The sequence below is a fragment of the Leucopleurus acutus genome (genome assembly GCF_964270905.1).
Source record: "Leucopleurus acutus genome assembly, chromosome: X".
NCBI classification, from domain to species: domain Eukaryota; kingdom Metazoa; phylum Chordata; class Mammalia; order Artiodactyla; family Delphinidae; genus Leucopleurus; species Leucopleurus acutus.
Genome location: NC_139148.1, coordinates 128,958,264 through 128,975,180, shown reverse-complemented (window position 1 = coordinate 128,975,180; position 16,917 = coordinate 128,958,264). Strand labels below are relative to the sequence as shown.

General features: G+C 52.1%; 1 protein-coding gene across 1 annotated transcript; it reads right to left on the bottom strand.

Annotated features, from left to right (window-relative positions):
- Positions 1–8,848: 8,848 nt before the first annotated feature.
- On the bottom strand, positions 8,849–15,037 carry FATE1 (fetal and adult testis expressed 1; the record flags this gene model as incomplete). The annotated part of the gene is given in 5 exon segments (XM_082864416.1): positions 8,849–9,100; positions 9,875–9,953; positions 13,797–13,920; positions 14,932–14,950; positions 14,954–15,037. Coding segments are annotated over 5 exon segments (558 nt in total).
- Positions 15,038–16,917: the final 1,880 nt, after the last annotated feature.

The following is a 16,917-nucleotide window of genomic DNA, read 5'->3' as shown; positions in this document are numbered from 1 at the left end:
GAGCCTTGTAAGGGCTGAACAGGAGCATGACAAGGATGGAATTATATTCTAGAAAGATCCTTCTGACTGCTAGGTGGAGACTGGATTAGAGGGGAGCAAGAGGGGAGAAGTCTGGAGAAGATGGCGCCAGTGAAGCCCGAGACAAGGGGGAAGGGATTGGGCGTGTGGAGTGAGGGAGAACAAGTGGGTGAGGCCACGCAGGAAGGATCCTGGAGAACCCCAACATTTACGAATTGAGCAGAGGAGGAGTTATCCACAAAATGGACTGAGAAGAAGCATCCTGAGAGGGAAAAATCCAGAAGAGAGACAGGAGATGGTGTTCCACCGTGTGTTTTGCATGGGGTCAGGGAGGACGGGATGGCTCTTCCCTGCTGAGGCATGCCCCACCAGATTTGGTCAGAAATGATGAGCACACCCCGCGGATCACCTACTGCTGGAGCTCATCATCCCAACCCCCTCCCCAAGCTTGCTCCAGCTTCCGAGGTCATCACCATGGCGATGGCAGGCAAGTCGCGCTCTGCAGTGAGTGGTAATAACAAGCAGCTTCAGAGCCACTCACCTGTTGCTCTCTGCGGGACTGTGGCACCAGGATGCTAGTGAGGGAACCCAAGGGAGAGGAACCTGGATCGCTGAGTCCCTGCTTGGACCCTAGAGGTGGCTGACCGTGGAGACAGAAAGTTCCAGGCAATGCAAACAAAGCTGGGGCCTCTTGCACTGATCAGGTTTCGGTGCTGGCCTCCTGGAAGCCTGAAGAGGAAGAGGGGCTGGAACTCAGGCCCAGAGTGGAACACGTTAGAGCACTGTCCAGGGGATGAACGGCAGGGGCGGAAGAGGGGCAGTGAAGGTCAAGTTCACTGCAGGGATGGAGGGGACACTGGTGTGGGAGGGTGGACCCGGACTACAGAGTGAGCTGTGCTTACAGCAATAGGGCAGAGGAGTCTAAGGCCACCCAGGGGGGCTGCAAACACCAGGCCGAGGACTTGGGACAGCCTCTTGCTGATAGAGAGCCAGCGTTGGCCCTGCCTGCCACCACTTGGACCCCTCCCCTCCTTACTGATCATCCCCAATAGCAGTGGCACTGAGCCCACAAGAGGGACAGCTCTGGGGGAACATGACATTTATGCCCTCGATAAGTTTCTAGCACCAAGACAGATTCCTCTCCCATGATCCCTGCTCCTTCTCTGCCAGGAACAGGCTCTTCCCTCTGTCTAGGGGCCTCGCTGGTGACCTCATCAGGAGCAGCCTCAAGGAGTGCTGGTAGAGAGGACTGTTTGTAGGGTTTCAGACTCCTTTTACACAAAGGAGATAGTAAAGCAAGTGGAAGGGATTTTGAGGAGGGATGGTGAAAATATCTGTGCTTGTGACCAACCCCGGTTAGGGCTGCAGCTCATGAAAGATGGATAGAACGGGTGGGTCCAGGTACCAGAGTAGATGAGAGGTGACTTATGAAGAATGCAGAGGGGAACAGGCCAGGGGGGGGAGGAGGTGATAGGCAGACATGTTAGATGGGGGTAGGGGAACAGTGAGAGACAGGGCAAGAAGCTCACTCATGCCAATCCCCAGCATTCTCAGCAAAATGGGAGGGGGTTTCATCTTCAGAGGCATCAGGCAGTGGTAGATGCAGACCTTGCAGGAGGCCAGAAAGTTTGCAATAGCTGCTGCAGGAATGAACTGGAGAAACGAAGCAAGTGTGAGGGCAGGGCTAGGCTGCATGAGGAAGACAGCAGATGTGTAGTTGGCCAAGAGAAGAGAGATGGGCAGGGGACCCAGAGAGGAGGGAAGCTTACAAACCAAGGGTCAGGCACCTTAATTCTGTAAAAAGCCCACCAGCAATCGTAGTGCTCTTCTGGGCCCCCCTTCTCGTCGTCCACTAGTTGATCAGCCAGCCCAAGAGTTTTCTAGAAACACCAGCCTGGTCCAGGGAGTCTCTTGGACCCTGGTTAGAAGCATTCTGATGATGATTCTTTCAGAGACGTTAAGGCCAGGAAGAGAAGGCGCAAGCTAGAACTACAACCAAGGCTCGAAGCCAGAGCTACTACCTTCCAGTCTGTGGCTCGTTCAAATCTCACCACTGCCCAGTGCTTTTAGTCATTCGTCTATTCCATGCGTATGGTCAAGGCACCTGGTGTGCACCAGGTCTCCGCAAGGTGCTGAGCTGAGAAAGGTGAGTCTGGCAGAGTCTCTGACCTCAGTGTTGCTCCCAAAATAAAAGAGAAAACCAGGAACACAGGTCATCCTCAGAGTCAATTCTCTGTCCACATCTATTGTGTTTCTCAGCAGCATTTTTTTTTTTTTGCGGTACGCGGGCCTCTCACTGCTGCAGACTCTCCCGTTGCAGAGCACAGGCTCCGGACGCACAGGCTCAGCGGCCATGGCTCACGGGCCCAGCCGCTCCGCGGCATGTGGGATCTTCCCGGACCGGGGCACAAACCCGTGTCCCCTGCATCGGCAGGCGGACCCTCAACCACTGCGCCACGAGGGAAGCTCTCTCAGCAGCATTTGACACAAGTTAGGCACTCTCTCCTTCTTGAAATAATGGGTTCCATGTTCTTGGTTCTGCTCCTGCCTCGGTGGCCACTTCTTATTAGTGTCCTCTGAAGAAACCTCCTCCTCTTTCCTAATTCTAAACTTTGCAGTGTCCTGAACTCAGTGACCGAGTAGATTCCTTATCTTTTCTCTCTTTGTCACTTCTTCATCCAGTCTTCTGGCTTTAAACACACCTGTATACTGATACTGTATACTGTATACTTGCAAATTATAACAACTTCCCAGCCTCTCTCCTGAACTCCAGTTTGTCTCCCTGACGTTACCACTTGGATGTTGAATCTCAGGCTGAATATGTCAAAAACCGAGTACTTGATCTTCCCCTCAAAACCTTATCCTCCAGTACTCGTCAGCAACTCAACAAAGGCAATCCTGTTCTCCCAGTTAGTCAAGTCAGAAGCCAACAAGGGCCTACTATATAGCACAGGGAACTCTACTCAATATTCTGCGATAACCTGCACGGGAAAAGAATCTGAAAAAGAATAGATACATGTATATGTATACCTGAATCACTTTGCTGTACACCCGAAACTAACACAACATTGTACATCAACGATAATCCAATAAAATAAAAAAAAAACTTAGAGTCATCCTTAACTCCTCCCTTTCATACTGCCACACATTGCAAATCATGTGCTAGTAGCAATTCTGGCCATTGCAGTAGAAAAAGTTCTGGGCAGCAGGCAGAGAACCGTGCCAAGGGGAGGGTTGTGCACATCATGGGTGGCAGGGAGGTGGGCAGGCAGGCAGACACAGACGAGGAGAGCCAAGCGGAAGCTAGAATGGGGAGTGGGGATGTAGGGGGCAACTTCTCGTTCATTGAGCAGCTACCACTGCTGCTAACACTTGACCTAAGTTAACTCATTTAATTCTCACAAAAATCTGGCAAGGCTGATGCTATTACTAGCCCCATTCTACACATTCACACCTAAGCAATCTGGCTCCACACTCGACCACAGGGCCAGCCTGGAAGGTGAACAGAGCCAGGGACTTGGGCATGAGTACCAAGAGGAGAAGTAGGTCAGCACTGCACCAGGCACAGCAGGCTCTCAGGGCTGACTTTGAGTGTGGAGCCGAAGCTGCAGTGACCCCTTGTGCCCCAGGCCTGGAGGGACAGTTGGAAGGGGCTCTGCAGGTGGAGTGAGGGCCTGGCACTCACTGGGCAGGTGTGGCTCCTTGATGCCAGTTCGCCTGTGGCTATCAGCCACCTTGAGGTCAGGCTCGAGGCTAGCACCTCCATGAAAAAGATGCTTGACCACTATCTTTTGAATGAATGAAATCTCCAGTGGGACGGACGGGAAACGGGACTCCGCCCAAGAGGTCTGGCAGACCAGCGCGCTTCGTCACTCCTTTGACAAGGGGCTGGAGCCTCTAGCGTGGACACCATTAAATCAAAACTTTCCAAGGTTGGGCTGCTTTTGCCACCAGAGGCTGTATTTGTTTACAGATAAAGATAGGACTGGGGCAGTGTATCTGACATCAGCCACAGTCGGCCCACACCCCAGGGGAGTCTCCTCCTAGGACAGACGACACCCTAGAGACAGCAGCCCAGCCCCCCAGCCCCTGCTGTCCTCACTGAGAAGCCACTCCTGGACTCAACATGTCCCAAACTGACATGACCCTCTGACCCCAGCCCCAGCTCCTATCTCCCCAGTGCCTTACCTTGAGAAAGGCACATCTCTCCCCACCTGCGCTCAATCCAGAAACCTAGGTAGGAGTAATCCTTGACACCCCCTCCCCATTCTCAAATCCTGTTGGTTGTACTGCTGAAATCTCTCTCCGGTACTTTCTTCTCTGTCTATGCTGACTGCTGCTGCCCTAGGCCTGGCCCCAGCCCGTCCTCTCCTCTTCCACACCACCAGGGTGAGTTCAGTCAGTCCACACCTGGATCTATCTGTCACTCCTGCTTCTAAAACCTGTGGACAGATGCCCTCACCCTAGAAATAAACTTCATCACGACAGGGACTTGTATGTTTCGTTTTCTCATTAATCCCCAGAGCCTAGCCCCACGGCAAGCACATTCCAAAATCCACACCTTGTTTCGTGTTCACTTTTTCATTCTTCATTTGTATCATAGACTTATCGTGTCTTCACAATGATTTATTTGCTTATTTTCTGTCCCCCACAAGATGATTACATCTATGTGAGCAGGGACCGGGAGCGCCTAGTTCCCTGCTGTGTCCCAGGACTAAAGATAGTGTCAGGTACTCGTTGAATGGATTGAAAGTTCATCTGTATAATAAATTTCAAACTCTGTATTTGGGCATTCAAACCCCTTCCGGATCTGAGCAGACCTATATTTTCAGCTTCATCTCCAGTGAGAGCATCTCATGTTGGAGCCTGGTGGGGGGTGGACACGGCTAGTCCTGGCAGTTCTGAGGCCACCATGGCACCCAAGCGCCCACCAGGTACACACCTTGTCAGTCACAGTTGGGACTCAACTCCAAGCACATGTGCCCAGTCCAAGCACCCAGTGACCCTCCCTCTGGAGAAGGCAGCCCGCACCCTGGAAGCCTCCCTTTGACAAGTGGTACTGAGGGCCACAGTCTGACATGGATGGAACTGCTACTTGCTGGTCTGGGCTCAAGCTGAGATGTGTGGCAAGCTCAGCTGGACAGCCAAAATGGGAAGCCTATCCCTGCCCCAGGCCTGCTGGCTGGCTCCGGAATCTTCCCTCAGCCAGAAGCTCTAACGGCTTCACTGCAGATGCATTTGTCAAAATGGCAAAAAGTAAATAAAATAAAATTCAAAAAACAACAAAATAAAATATGGCAAAGGTGCTGGCCCCCAAAGCCTGAGAGGCGTGCAACAGGCGCTCTCCTTTGAGGCTGTCCTGAGGAGGCCAGGCTGCAGCTCGAAGGGCTGAAAGCAGAGGCTACAATCCCAGCAGGGTTTATGGCAGAAGCACCATATATAACCCCACTCCTACATCCGTTACTCCCCATATGCAGGGATCCAAGGAGCTCCAAGTGGCACGGTCCTCGTGCTCTGAGGCTCGGATGCCCAGAAATGTCCTGGACCAGGCAGGCAGTGGGGGCGGATGCAGGTGGTGAGGCCCACAGACTCCTCCCTCTCTCCCACCCACCCCTCCTGGCCAGGCAGGCTCTTGGCCCCTCCGTTGTCCCCTCGGAGGGTGGCAGGCAGGGTGGCTGGAAAAGTCTTGGAGCAAAGGCTCAGCTGCCTTGAGGGAAGCCTAGCATCACACTCAGTGCCTCCGTGCTCCTAAAGTCCCCAAGATTGCATTCGTGTGCTTTGACAAGGGACAAAGTCTCCCCACACAGCCACTTTCGCTCAGCTCCCTGGCAAACCAGGCACACGAAGGCCCATGTCAAGCCCAGCTCTAGGACCTACACACGTTCACGGGCTCTAACCCTGACCCTGTGGAGGCCACCGGCCCTTCCTCACCAGTCAGATGGCTTCAGAGGCAAGGTGTCTTCGCCACAGTCAGCATTTGTTGGTCCTTCCGAGAAGCTTCCAATCAGAGACGAGCCCTTGGGGACTCATCAGCACCTGCGGCCAGCAGAGACCTCCCAATGCTCCTGTCCCCAGGCCAGTGGGGTCCCCGAACCCCCAAGCAGCTCACAGCCTCTCAGCTCTCAGTCAAAGACCTGCCCACCCTGCCCGAGGCCAGCCGTGGCCCAGAGGAGGTCATGCCCACAGCTGAGGCAGAGTGGAGAGGCAAGTCCCAGAGCGGCACTTGCCCACTGGAGAAGTTGTACTGCCCGCTGGCTGGACGCCTGACCTTCTCACTGTGGGCCCTGCACAGCCCAGGCTGCCAGCAGGTGAGGGTTGGATGCCAGGCTGCCTGGTGTGGAAGCTGCTTGTCTGCCCAGACCCAAGAGCCAGCCCCTCCCAAGCTCCCCGAGGAGGCCTCCCTTACACAGAGCACATATTGCTCAGCGCTTTGTGTCTGGGGACCCAGAGTCACCTGCTCACCGCCCCCATTCACCTGCCTCCGGCCTCGTTCACAGTCCCAGCCTACCTCCCTGGCCAGAGGGCAAACTACGGGGGAAACCTGGGAGAGACAAGAGGTACCTGAGGTGGGGCAGGGTTGGGGAGAATCCATTCCTTCCCCTCCAGGGTTCCCTGGACTTGGCCTCCAAGAGGGGCCAGGGTTGGGGAAGGGAAAGGGGGCAAGACCCAGACCTCCCTTCAGGAGGCAATTAGGCCAGAATTGCTCGCTGGGGACCCTGGGCAGAGGCCATCCCGCCAGCCGTGGAGCCCTGTGGAGGGGCCAGCAAGGAGCAGCTCGGGCTCCGCCCTCTGGAGGCGTCTGGGCATGGAGCGGGCAGGCAGGGCTAGGAGCAGCGAGCAGTCACAGGGGTGGAGGGGCGGCCAGGGCCCAGGCCAGGGCTCCACCTTTGCTCACAGCCCGGGAGGCGTTTCTCCAGGGGCCTCCACACTGTTTGTCTGCACCTCAGCTAAAGTGCTCCCAAGGGTGAACCTTTGTTTCACAACATATTTTCAAGCAGATTTTTCTGCAAACATGTCTGTGCTCGCTCACACACACGCGCTCCCACGTCCCAGAGGGTAGACCTTGCCCAGCCCCGCAGAAGCCGTCCCTTCCTCTCAGCACCCCTGCATGGCCGGGTTGGAGCAGAAGAAAGGAGCAGCTTCAGGAGAGGCACCTGAGGGCGAGGGGATGGACGGGCGGCCTGCAAAGAGGCAGCCCGGCCTTTCTCCAGGTCCTCAGGGGATTCCTGGGGCTCCAGGGCCCATTTGGCGGGGTCCTCCCTGGGCCTCTTGGCTCTCCTGACTAGAAGCGCTTGTGTCCGGGCACTGCCTTCTCCCCACTCTGCAGGGGTCTTCCTCTGGCACCCCAGTACCCTCTCTTCTCTGGGACCAGAGAGGGAATCTTCCAACTGTTTCTTCACCAAATGTTCTTGCTTCTGCTCTCAGCAGAGCCCGAGCTCCAGCAGCCATGTGCACTGGACGGCACAGGGCTGACAGGAGACCCACACCCTGCTCTCAGAAGTACCACAGGCCCCGGAGGCTCAGGAACTCCCTCATTGTGTGGAGCCCACTGAGGGCCAGAGAGGGGCGGGGCAGGGGCAGAGCAGGCTCAAGGACTCAAGTCTCTCTCCCTCTCACCATCCCTCCTCACTTGTGCTCTCTCTCTCTCTCTCTCTCTCACATACACACACACACACACACACACACACACAGGGTCATGTTTATTTTATATCTAGTAACCAACACTCTCTCTCACCTTTATAGATGGAGAAGCCTTGACAGACACTTGGGGCCTTGGGTAAGGTCCGTTTAGCTGCTAAAGCCAATGACAAGGTAATGATCTAGGTCCTTGCCCCTGAGAAATGTGTGTTTATCCTTTGGTCCCAGGGAAAGAGAAGCAGCTCTTCTGAAGGCCTCCTGCAGCCCAGTACATTCGCCCTGAGGCCAGGCCCCAAGCAGTGACACTCCTGCCCTCTTAGGTCAAGTCCCACTGCCCTACCCAGCAATCTGTCCTGTATGAGGTGAATGTTAAAGGGCTGTGGACACAGGGGAGAAGGGTTCAAAGGCCCTCTGTGTGGCCTCCCATCCAGCCTCCAGAGCCGAGTCGGGGCTGGTCCCTGACCAGTCTGTAGGAGGCAGGCTGAGCCCTAGACCCTAGATGGGTTCAGGAGACCCCATCCTAGACCCAACCCTGTCTCAGTCTTGCTAGATGACCCCGGGGCCATGTTTCTCCTCTCTGGGACTCAATTTCCTCCTGAACAAATGGAAAAGTTTCTGTTCCTGTTCAGGAGATTCCTCTGATTGAGTTCCTGTAACACCCGACCAGGACAAGCTACTGCTGCAGAACCGCTTCCCCATAAGCTGTCGCTGGTGGGAGCAGCACAGGAAGGACCTTGCCAAACCCTGCCCATAAGGAGGCCCCCGACTGGTCTGGCGACGGGGAGGGAGGAAGGGGCTGGGAAGAGGGAACCAAGGTCATTGTCTAGAGGGGCTGTCGCCACATGAGTCCCGGATGCAAGAAGCTCAGCCACCAGTGTTTGCTGCTATCACTGAACTTCTATTGAGAACATTCTCTGCACAGAGTCCTGCGCACAACATTGAAGAAAACGGAGAAGACACAGCCCAGCCCCTGCCGAGGATGGAACAGAAGGGACGCTGAGGGCCCGGAGGCAAGGTCTAGCTCTAAGATGGTCACCATGGAGCCCTGACAGGCAAGCAGGAATTACCTACCACTGGTGTTACTGTGGGGACAGGAAGCCACCCTCCTCGCCCTCCAAAGGGGCTGCATGTCAGCCCATTCAGACCTTTGGAATTCCACACTTCCTCCACCTTCCAGCAGCTAGGGCTTCTCTCAGGCAGAGTTGGGAAATGGCTGCTGAGAGCTGAAAGGAGGATGGGCAGGGGTGGCCGAGGGAGAGAAGAGAAGAAGGGGAGGGGGGAAGGGCTCCAGTTGCACGGCGGGTCGGCACGAAGCACCACTGTGCATCCACAGCCAGAGGTTGGCGATGCAGGTAGGCAACAGCATGGCGAAGAACACGGCTTCCCTGTGGCGCCAGGCGGCACCCTGGTCCTCCACGGCGTGCAGACCGGTGATCACGGGCAGCTGCAGAGAGACCGGGGCCAGCTGGTGAGCAGGTCTCTTCTGGGGAGGCCCACAGCACACCAGTGGGGGGAAAAGTAGGACGTTAGCACAGGGAGGGCCTCTGCTGCCCTTTGGGAGGCCAAAGTGTCTCTGGGCAAGAAGAAAGCAGAGCATCTGAGACCAGGGGCTTGGGGTGGGCCCAGAGGGACCCGGGGGCGGGGCTGCCTGTGTTTTCAGGCCCGGCCGCCTCGCCCCGACCTTGGTGTCCTTCCCGTTGTCCGGAAGAAGCCAGCCCGTCCCAGCTGTGCCGGGGGGGAGCCGGGAAAGGTGTGGGGAGAGCAGCCCCAGAGGGAGGGCCCCAGGATGGGGTGACACGCAGGGGCCAGAGAGGGCCGCCAGGGAAGATGTCCCTCCATGCCCACACCCATGCCTGCTGGGGTCTCTTCCTGAGGAGACCTGGACTTGGCGTGAATGCAGGCGACCCCTCGCTCAGACCTCTTGGTCTGCTCTCTCTGCATAGACTTCTCCTATCCTCTGACATCCCCTCTACCTCCTCCTTTTCTCCTCCCCTTCTCCCTTCCCACATCTCAGGGAGAGAGACAGGGTTGAGGTCGGGCATCAAAATCGGACACGAGCCAAGACGGCTGCGAGGAAGGGGAGGCGAGCCCGACTTCACCTCCAGTGCTAGACGGTAAGATGATTGGAGAGGCTGCGCACCCTCCAGGTGGGTGGCCCCAGCCACCCCAAGACACCATGATTCTGCCTCCACCCTCCAAGTGGGTCCTGGACACTCGCCTGTCTTCTCATGACCTCCATCTCCAGTCCATTTAGTTCTTCCAGGCCAATCTCAGCGACCATATCTGCCTTCGGGTTGCTGGGAAGGAAGAAAAGACAGAGACTCAGAGCTTCTCGTGGTCCCAGGCCGGGCCTGCCAGGATGCACAGGAGGGCCATGAAGGCAGGTGGGTCAGGTGGCGACAGTGTCCAGCTTCTCTGGACAGTGAGTCTGTCGGCCTGCAGTCCTTCCTTTCCCGGGTAGCTGTGACATGCAGACATCAGCTGAGTCTGAGCAAGTACTTTCAGAGCCAAGGGAATTGAGGCCTAGCGAGGTGACCCCAGTTCCCAGGGGCACACAGGAAGCGCCGGAGCTCAGGAGAGAACCCTGGCTACTGGGAAACCAGGGTGAGCCCAGTCATCCCCTCAGCCTTCGTTTTGATCCATCTGCTAATGACTCCTGGGACTGGGGGGGGGGTGTCTCTGGTCCAGAGCTCTGGGGTCAGAGGGGTCTCATGCCTTGAAGAGCCAGTGTGGGCCAGAGGAGCAGAATATGCCAGACCTGCCTGGGTTCAAATCTCAGCTCTAGGATTCCAGTGCAGGAGGAACTATTTCACCAGCTGCTTGTTTAACACACACTCACCACATGCCAGGGACCATCCTCTAAGCACTTGCCAATACCAAGTCATTAAATCATCATCATGAGCCTTTGAAAGGGGTATCACTATCACTTCATTTTGAAAGAGGAAAACTGAGACGCAGAGGGCAAATAACTTGCCCAAGTCACACAGCTGGTAAGTAGCAGAGCAGTCATTGAACCCAGGACGTTTCACTCCGGAGGTTGTGCTCTCAACCATGACACTATCATGCCTCTCCTTTTTGACACTGCTTCCACCTAAGACTCCATTAAAGCGACAGCAAAGACAGGAAAATAGTATAAACCCGTAAGAAACAAGATAACGGGAGAGGAAATGAAGAATGAAAGCGCTCAACAAGATTGTGGAATTCAGAAAGTGCCGATAAAGAAACCCAGCAAAGCAGGCCTCTGCTTGGCTCGTGGCTCTTGGAAGCAAATGGGGAGCAGCTGAGCAGGGAGCTCCCTTCCAGGCAGCCCTCCGAGAGGACCCAGACCTGGAGTCTGCAGGGCCGCTAGGGTGGAGGAGGACTGAGATGGAAAACAGGGGCACTAACTGAAGGTCTGGACATGGAACAGTCACCCACTGCTCTCATCCCATCTGGTAGGCAGCCGGGCACTTACCCTCAAGCCCAAACCTGAACTAAATGAGTGGGAAAGTGGAGGTGATGGTGCCTCAAAGTAGGACCCTCTGAATCGCAGTGCTTAAGGATACCGGGCAGGACAGCCAAAGCAGAACCTGCCATCTGACAGGCCTCACCCAGACTCAGCGTTCTGGGCTGCCTCTTCTATTTGTCTCATTCTTAGAAGGAAATAGACAACTAAGGCTTACCTGTCACCTGAGAAAGACCTGCAGCCCTCCTCTGTTCCTTAGAAAATGTTAAAGTGCAAGGTGGAACATCTTCTGTCTAAAGGATTCCAAAGGATTTTCATAAGAACTTTGCCACCATGCTCCATTTGTTGTGATAGGACAACATTTCTTTTTCTCAAAAGTGCACACAGACTTTTTTTGTGTGTGATTTTTTGTGTGTGTGTGAACAGTAGTACTTCAGAGCCATAGTATTTTATTTTCTTCTTCCCCCTCCTCTTCTTCTGCTCCTCCTCCTTCTTCTTCTTCTTCTCCTTCTCCTTCTCCTTCTCCTTCTTCTTCCTAAGATACCTCAAAAATAGCATTAAAAGGACAGTGTATGTTAACAAGACTCCAGGACTATAATGGGGAATTAGATGGAGAGTTTTCTCCTAGAACAATTTCCACACTATCCCCTTGATTTTCCTATATCTTGGGATCAGAAGGAGAAAAAACTTTTTGAGAGAGTTGAAGGCAAAATAAGGATCAGTGACTGGGGTGTGCTTGTTCGTTTGTTTGAGATAACATATTTTAACACATCAATATCATAAGAATTAATTTAACAACATCTGTAAGCTCAATGATAACTTATGATCACCCATCAGATGACAGGTCTAACTGTCCAAAAAGGGTTGCCTTTTTACTCTTTTGCTTTTAATGTTAGAAACCCTCTATTTAGAATTATATACACTGTAAAACATCGGATTTTTATTTACATTTGATGGAGATTAGGAAAATCTATGAACTGCAGCAAGTCCCAGCTTCCCTCTGTTAATTATTTCCAAAACTGTTATTTTTATCTTCATGCACTTTTTAAGGCACATTACATTTTTTCCCCCAATGAACAGAACAGTATTATGAATTTTTGGTTCTTTCAGGTTGTGGTTCTCTCAGAGGCAGTAAGAGTTCCATTAACTTTTTTACTCAAAAATAAATAATGAGTAAATAAGTAGAATTGAGAAATTTAACTCTAAATGTCTAAATTTAATTTCCAAATTCAATATAAGGACTCTAGTTTTTAAAGGTGTACTCCCCTGGTCCTAAGAGGTAACGTTAATTAATCCAGAAGTTAATTAAATCCCCCTATAGCACCTCCGCCTCCCATGTCAGTGTCAGGGCATGAACCTGACCTGCTGGAGCATCTTGATTTGAGTTCAGCCTTAGGACACATGAATCCAGTTCAGTAGTTCTGGCTTATTGTCATTCCCAGGAGGTCTGTGACCTGGGAGCTCTCTTTCTCTTTGTTCATTGGGGGTGGAATAATATCAGCATTTATTGTAACATTCCCTAGAACAGTCAGGTCTCCCTCCTCTCAGGTGGGGTTGCCTTTCCCCAGTAACCTTTGCAACAGTATAACAACCATGTTTCTGCAACTTGCCCTCATCCAAGGTGAATGTAGTTAACAGAATCAGCCACAGAACTACCAGACTCAAGTAGTTTCCTAGAACAGTCAGGTCTCCCTCCTCCCCAAGATGGCTGCCTTTCCACAGTATTTTATGCAACAACGTGGCCACCATTTTCTCTAGAACATTCCTTCAGATGGTGAGTGTAGCTTAAAAGATTCATTACAGAACAATGGAAGTCAGGTGATTTTCTAGAACATCAGTTCTCCCTCCTTTCCAACCCAGTTGCCTTTCCCCGGTAACCTTTCCAACAGTATAGCCACCATGTTTCTACAACTTTCCCTCACCCAAATCAAACGTAGCTGCAAGGATTGGCTACAGAAGGATGGAACTCAGGGACTCATGTGATTCTCTAGAACAGTCAGGTCTTCCTCTTCTCCAAAATGGCTGCCTTTTCCCAGTATCCTTTGCAACAGTATAGCCACCATTTTTTCTAGAACATTCCCTCACTCAAATTGAATGTAGCTTAAAGGATTGGCCACAATATACTCAGATTCAATTGACTGGATTTCCTAATAACCAGGGAGCATATGAATTTCACTTGCCTTACCCTTGTCCCAGCCCTAAGATATAAATATAGATATATTTATATGTATATCTATATTTACATATTTATATATAGTTATATATAATTATTTTTATATTTTTATATATTTTATGTAGAAATACATAATTGTCTATAGAAATAGATATAAAATATAGATATATAGAGAAAATATACATATATAGATGTACATATATAAACATAAATATATTTATTCATTTATTAATAAAAGAAAGTGTCATTTCACACACCCTGGACTTTTGTACAGTAAAGTATATATGTACTCCCGAAGCAATGTGTGCTTCAGGCATTCTGGGCTCTAGGTTGAACTGCCAGCCAAATAAATAATGGCCCTGACCTCTTGCTGGACCTTGCTGTCCTCGTTTGCCTGCCTAGTACACAGGAGCTTCATCCTTCCCCCAAAGTCAACATCTGGCCCTGCTCAACCTACTATCTTCAGACTAGAGCTGGTACTCCCAAACCCAACCCAGCCACCAAGTTTCAAGGGCCCCATACAGTACCACTTTCTTGGACCAGGTTGCAGGCATATTCCAAACCGCAGCAGAGCCAGCAGCCTTTAGATCCAATTTCTGTTGCTTCTGAGAAACACCCAGGGACTGGGAACCCTGCCCCTTCATTTCTAGGGTGAAGAACAGAGGACCCAGGAACAACCATAGGGGCTATACCAAGGCTTCATGGGCACAGAACACACCAGAAAAAGGATAGGATCTCCCAACTTCTTAGGAATCACTCAACACCCATTCACTGATGTCTACCAGCTAATCCCAGGTCTCAGTTTCTTCGTCTATTCAAAATGTAGCAAGTATTTACTGAGTGTCGATATCTGGGCTAGGTTATTAAAAAGCCAGCAATGGCCAAGAGACAAGATGGCAGGAATCAAGAAACTGACCATCTGTGTGTGTAGAGAGAATGGGGGAGGGGCAGAAAACAGTCCACCAGTGTAGATTCAGATCAAGACGTACATGCTCCCAAAATGATAAAAACAGGATAACAGAAGGAAGGGATTACTTCTAGAAAAGTCAGAAACAATATTGAGGCAGAGACCTGAAAAAGAGTCCAGCCATGGAAAATCTGGGGAAAGAGCATTCCAGGCAGAGGGAATACATTGCACAAAGGCTGTGAAGAAGAAACACTCTTGGGGTGTTATAAGGACAGGCATAAAGGCACAGTGGAGTGGGTCAGCAGGAAGTATATTGAGGAGATGACCTTGTTTGGATCTTGTAGATCATCGCAAGGAGTTTGGATTTTACTCTAAAGGGCAGAAGAAGGCTTTGGAGGGTTAGGAGAGAGAGTTGAGGTGATTGATCTTATAAATTGAGCTTTCTGAATGTTTTGCAATAGACACACTGGTGGCTTGGATGTGGGGCGGGGGGATGTTGGTCACAACCTCCTCCCTCACAGGTTACAAAATGCTCACATCATCAATCCCTTTCCCCCCAACTTGCCTGTCACTCAAACCACAAATATATGTGTAGGCACACCAAGGCACAGACACACACATGTATCACACATACATGCAAACACACATGCATGCATATATGAGTGTCTGCCTAGCCACACCCACACGTTTTCCAACACACATGCACAGGTGCAGACACCCAAGGAAAGGGACATTACAGGGGATCCTCACCTTCTGGGATCACGTGCTCTTAGCTGTGCCCTTGGCTTCCAGGAACCAGCTCTTCAGCCATGGACATTTCTATGTCTTCTTTGATGTTAGGGGGTCCTCCTGCCATCATAACCAGTTGTTCACTTGTAAGCTGTGGCCAAGAATGCACAGGGAGCAAGGCACAGAGGAGACACTTGGCAAATCAGCTCTTTGAGGGGTAGGCGCTCAAGGAAGATACACCTGGACATGGGGGTGGAGCCAGACTCCCTCTATGGGCTTAAGCCTTGGACCCAGCACCTTCTGTTCCTGCTGTATCTTGCTGGCTGGGTTCGAGGCCTTCTCCCCTGCTACTCTGTAAGCAACTTAGGAGAAGTGACAAGGCTCGGAACCTTTGCCTGTGAGAACTGCCCCGGCTCTCGGGTCATCTGATTTGACCCCACTGGGGAGCAAGTAGGCTCCACCCGGCATCATTTCTAGATAGAGGCAGACTAGCACAGGACTCCAGAGTCAGTCAGTGGCCAAAGCAGGGTTAGATCCCATCATGGCTTCTGCAAGGCCAGCTCTGGCTAATAATCCAGGCCACAGCACCCTTAAGAAAGCTCCTTCTGCAGAGCATCCCCTGCCTTCCCCAATCCAGGGTTCCCAAACAGGGGACATGGCTTTTCGATGCCCTGGGTCAGCTTGGACAAGAGCCATGAGAACCAAAGGAAGGACGGGCAGGAGAAGAAGGACCTGCCTACGGCCACCGAAGCCCCAAGTGTCCCCAGCCCTGCCCCCCCACCCGGTCTAAGTTCAAATTCTCCCTCAGCTTCCCTACTGATGAAACCTCTGTGAGGGTCAGGCTTATGTGTCCACTTGGCTAGCCTAAGGCCCCCAGTTATTCCATCGAGCACTGGTCTAGGTGTTGTTATCAAGGCATTTTGTAGCTGTTGTTAATATCTACAATTGCTGGACTTTAAGTAAAGGACATTATGAATCCTTGATAATGTGGGTGGGCCTCTTCCAATCAGTTGAAGGCATTAAGAGCAAAGACTAAGGTTTCCCAGAGAAGAAATTCTGCTCAAGACTGCAGCATCAGCCCCTCCCCAAGATTCCAACCTGCTGAACTGCGCTGCAAATTTGGCCTTGCTAGCCCCACAGTGGCATGAGCCAATTTCTTAAAATAAAATTTTCTGTACACACACACATATATATGCACATTTATGTACATACACATACATCCTATTGGTTCCATTTCTCTGGAGAACCCCGACTCATACAAGCACCAAAGGTGAACCCTCAGCTCTTGGGAACAGCCCCAGAGTCCCTGGGGAAGAGGAGGTTATTTGCAAAAGAAAGCAAGCACAGCTGGGACCAGGTGGGAGGGAGAGGAGGAAAGGGGGGAGGGGAAGAGGAAGGGAGGAAGGAAAGGGGCAAAGGAGAGGAAGGGGAGGGGCCGGGCTCGCTTAGAGAGGGTGGCAAGATGTGGGCTGCCCGACCCCCTCCCTGGCCCCACCTGTCCAGCTCTGGGAACAAGCTGTCCGGAGCAGAGCTGACAAAGGCCCTGCCTGCATTCCTGAGGACCCTGGGAGAAGCCCTGTCCAGCTCCAGGAGAGCAGCTGCAATGAAATCCGAGCTTTCTGGAGGGCCACCTCAGGAGCAGAGAAGTGTGCTCTGTGGGACTCGGGAGCCTGGGAAGCAGGAGCCGCGCGTCTCTGGCAGGCCAGGGTTGCCAGACTGAACAGATAAAAATCTAGGATGCCAACTGAATTTCAATTTCAAATAAACAACAAATAATTTTTTAGTGTAAGTATGCAGTATTTGGGACTTACATACACTAAAAATTTATCCATGGTTTATCCGACATTCACATTTAACTGGGTACCCTGTATTTTAGCTGGCAACCCTATGCCCTGCCCGTCCTCCACATGAGTTCAAGACTTGACCTTGGGCAAGTCTTTGGACCTCAGTCTCCCCATTGGACGATGGATGGAACTTACGGTCCCTTCCCTACAGGGTGGCTGATTG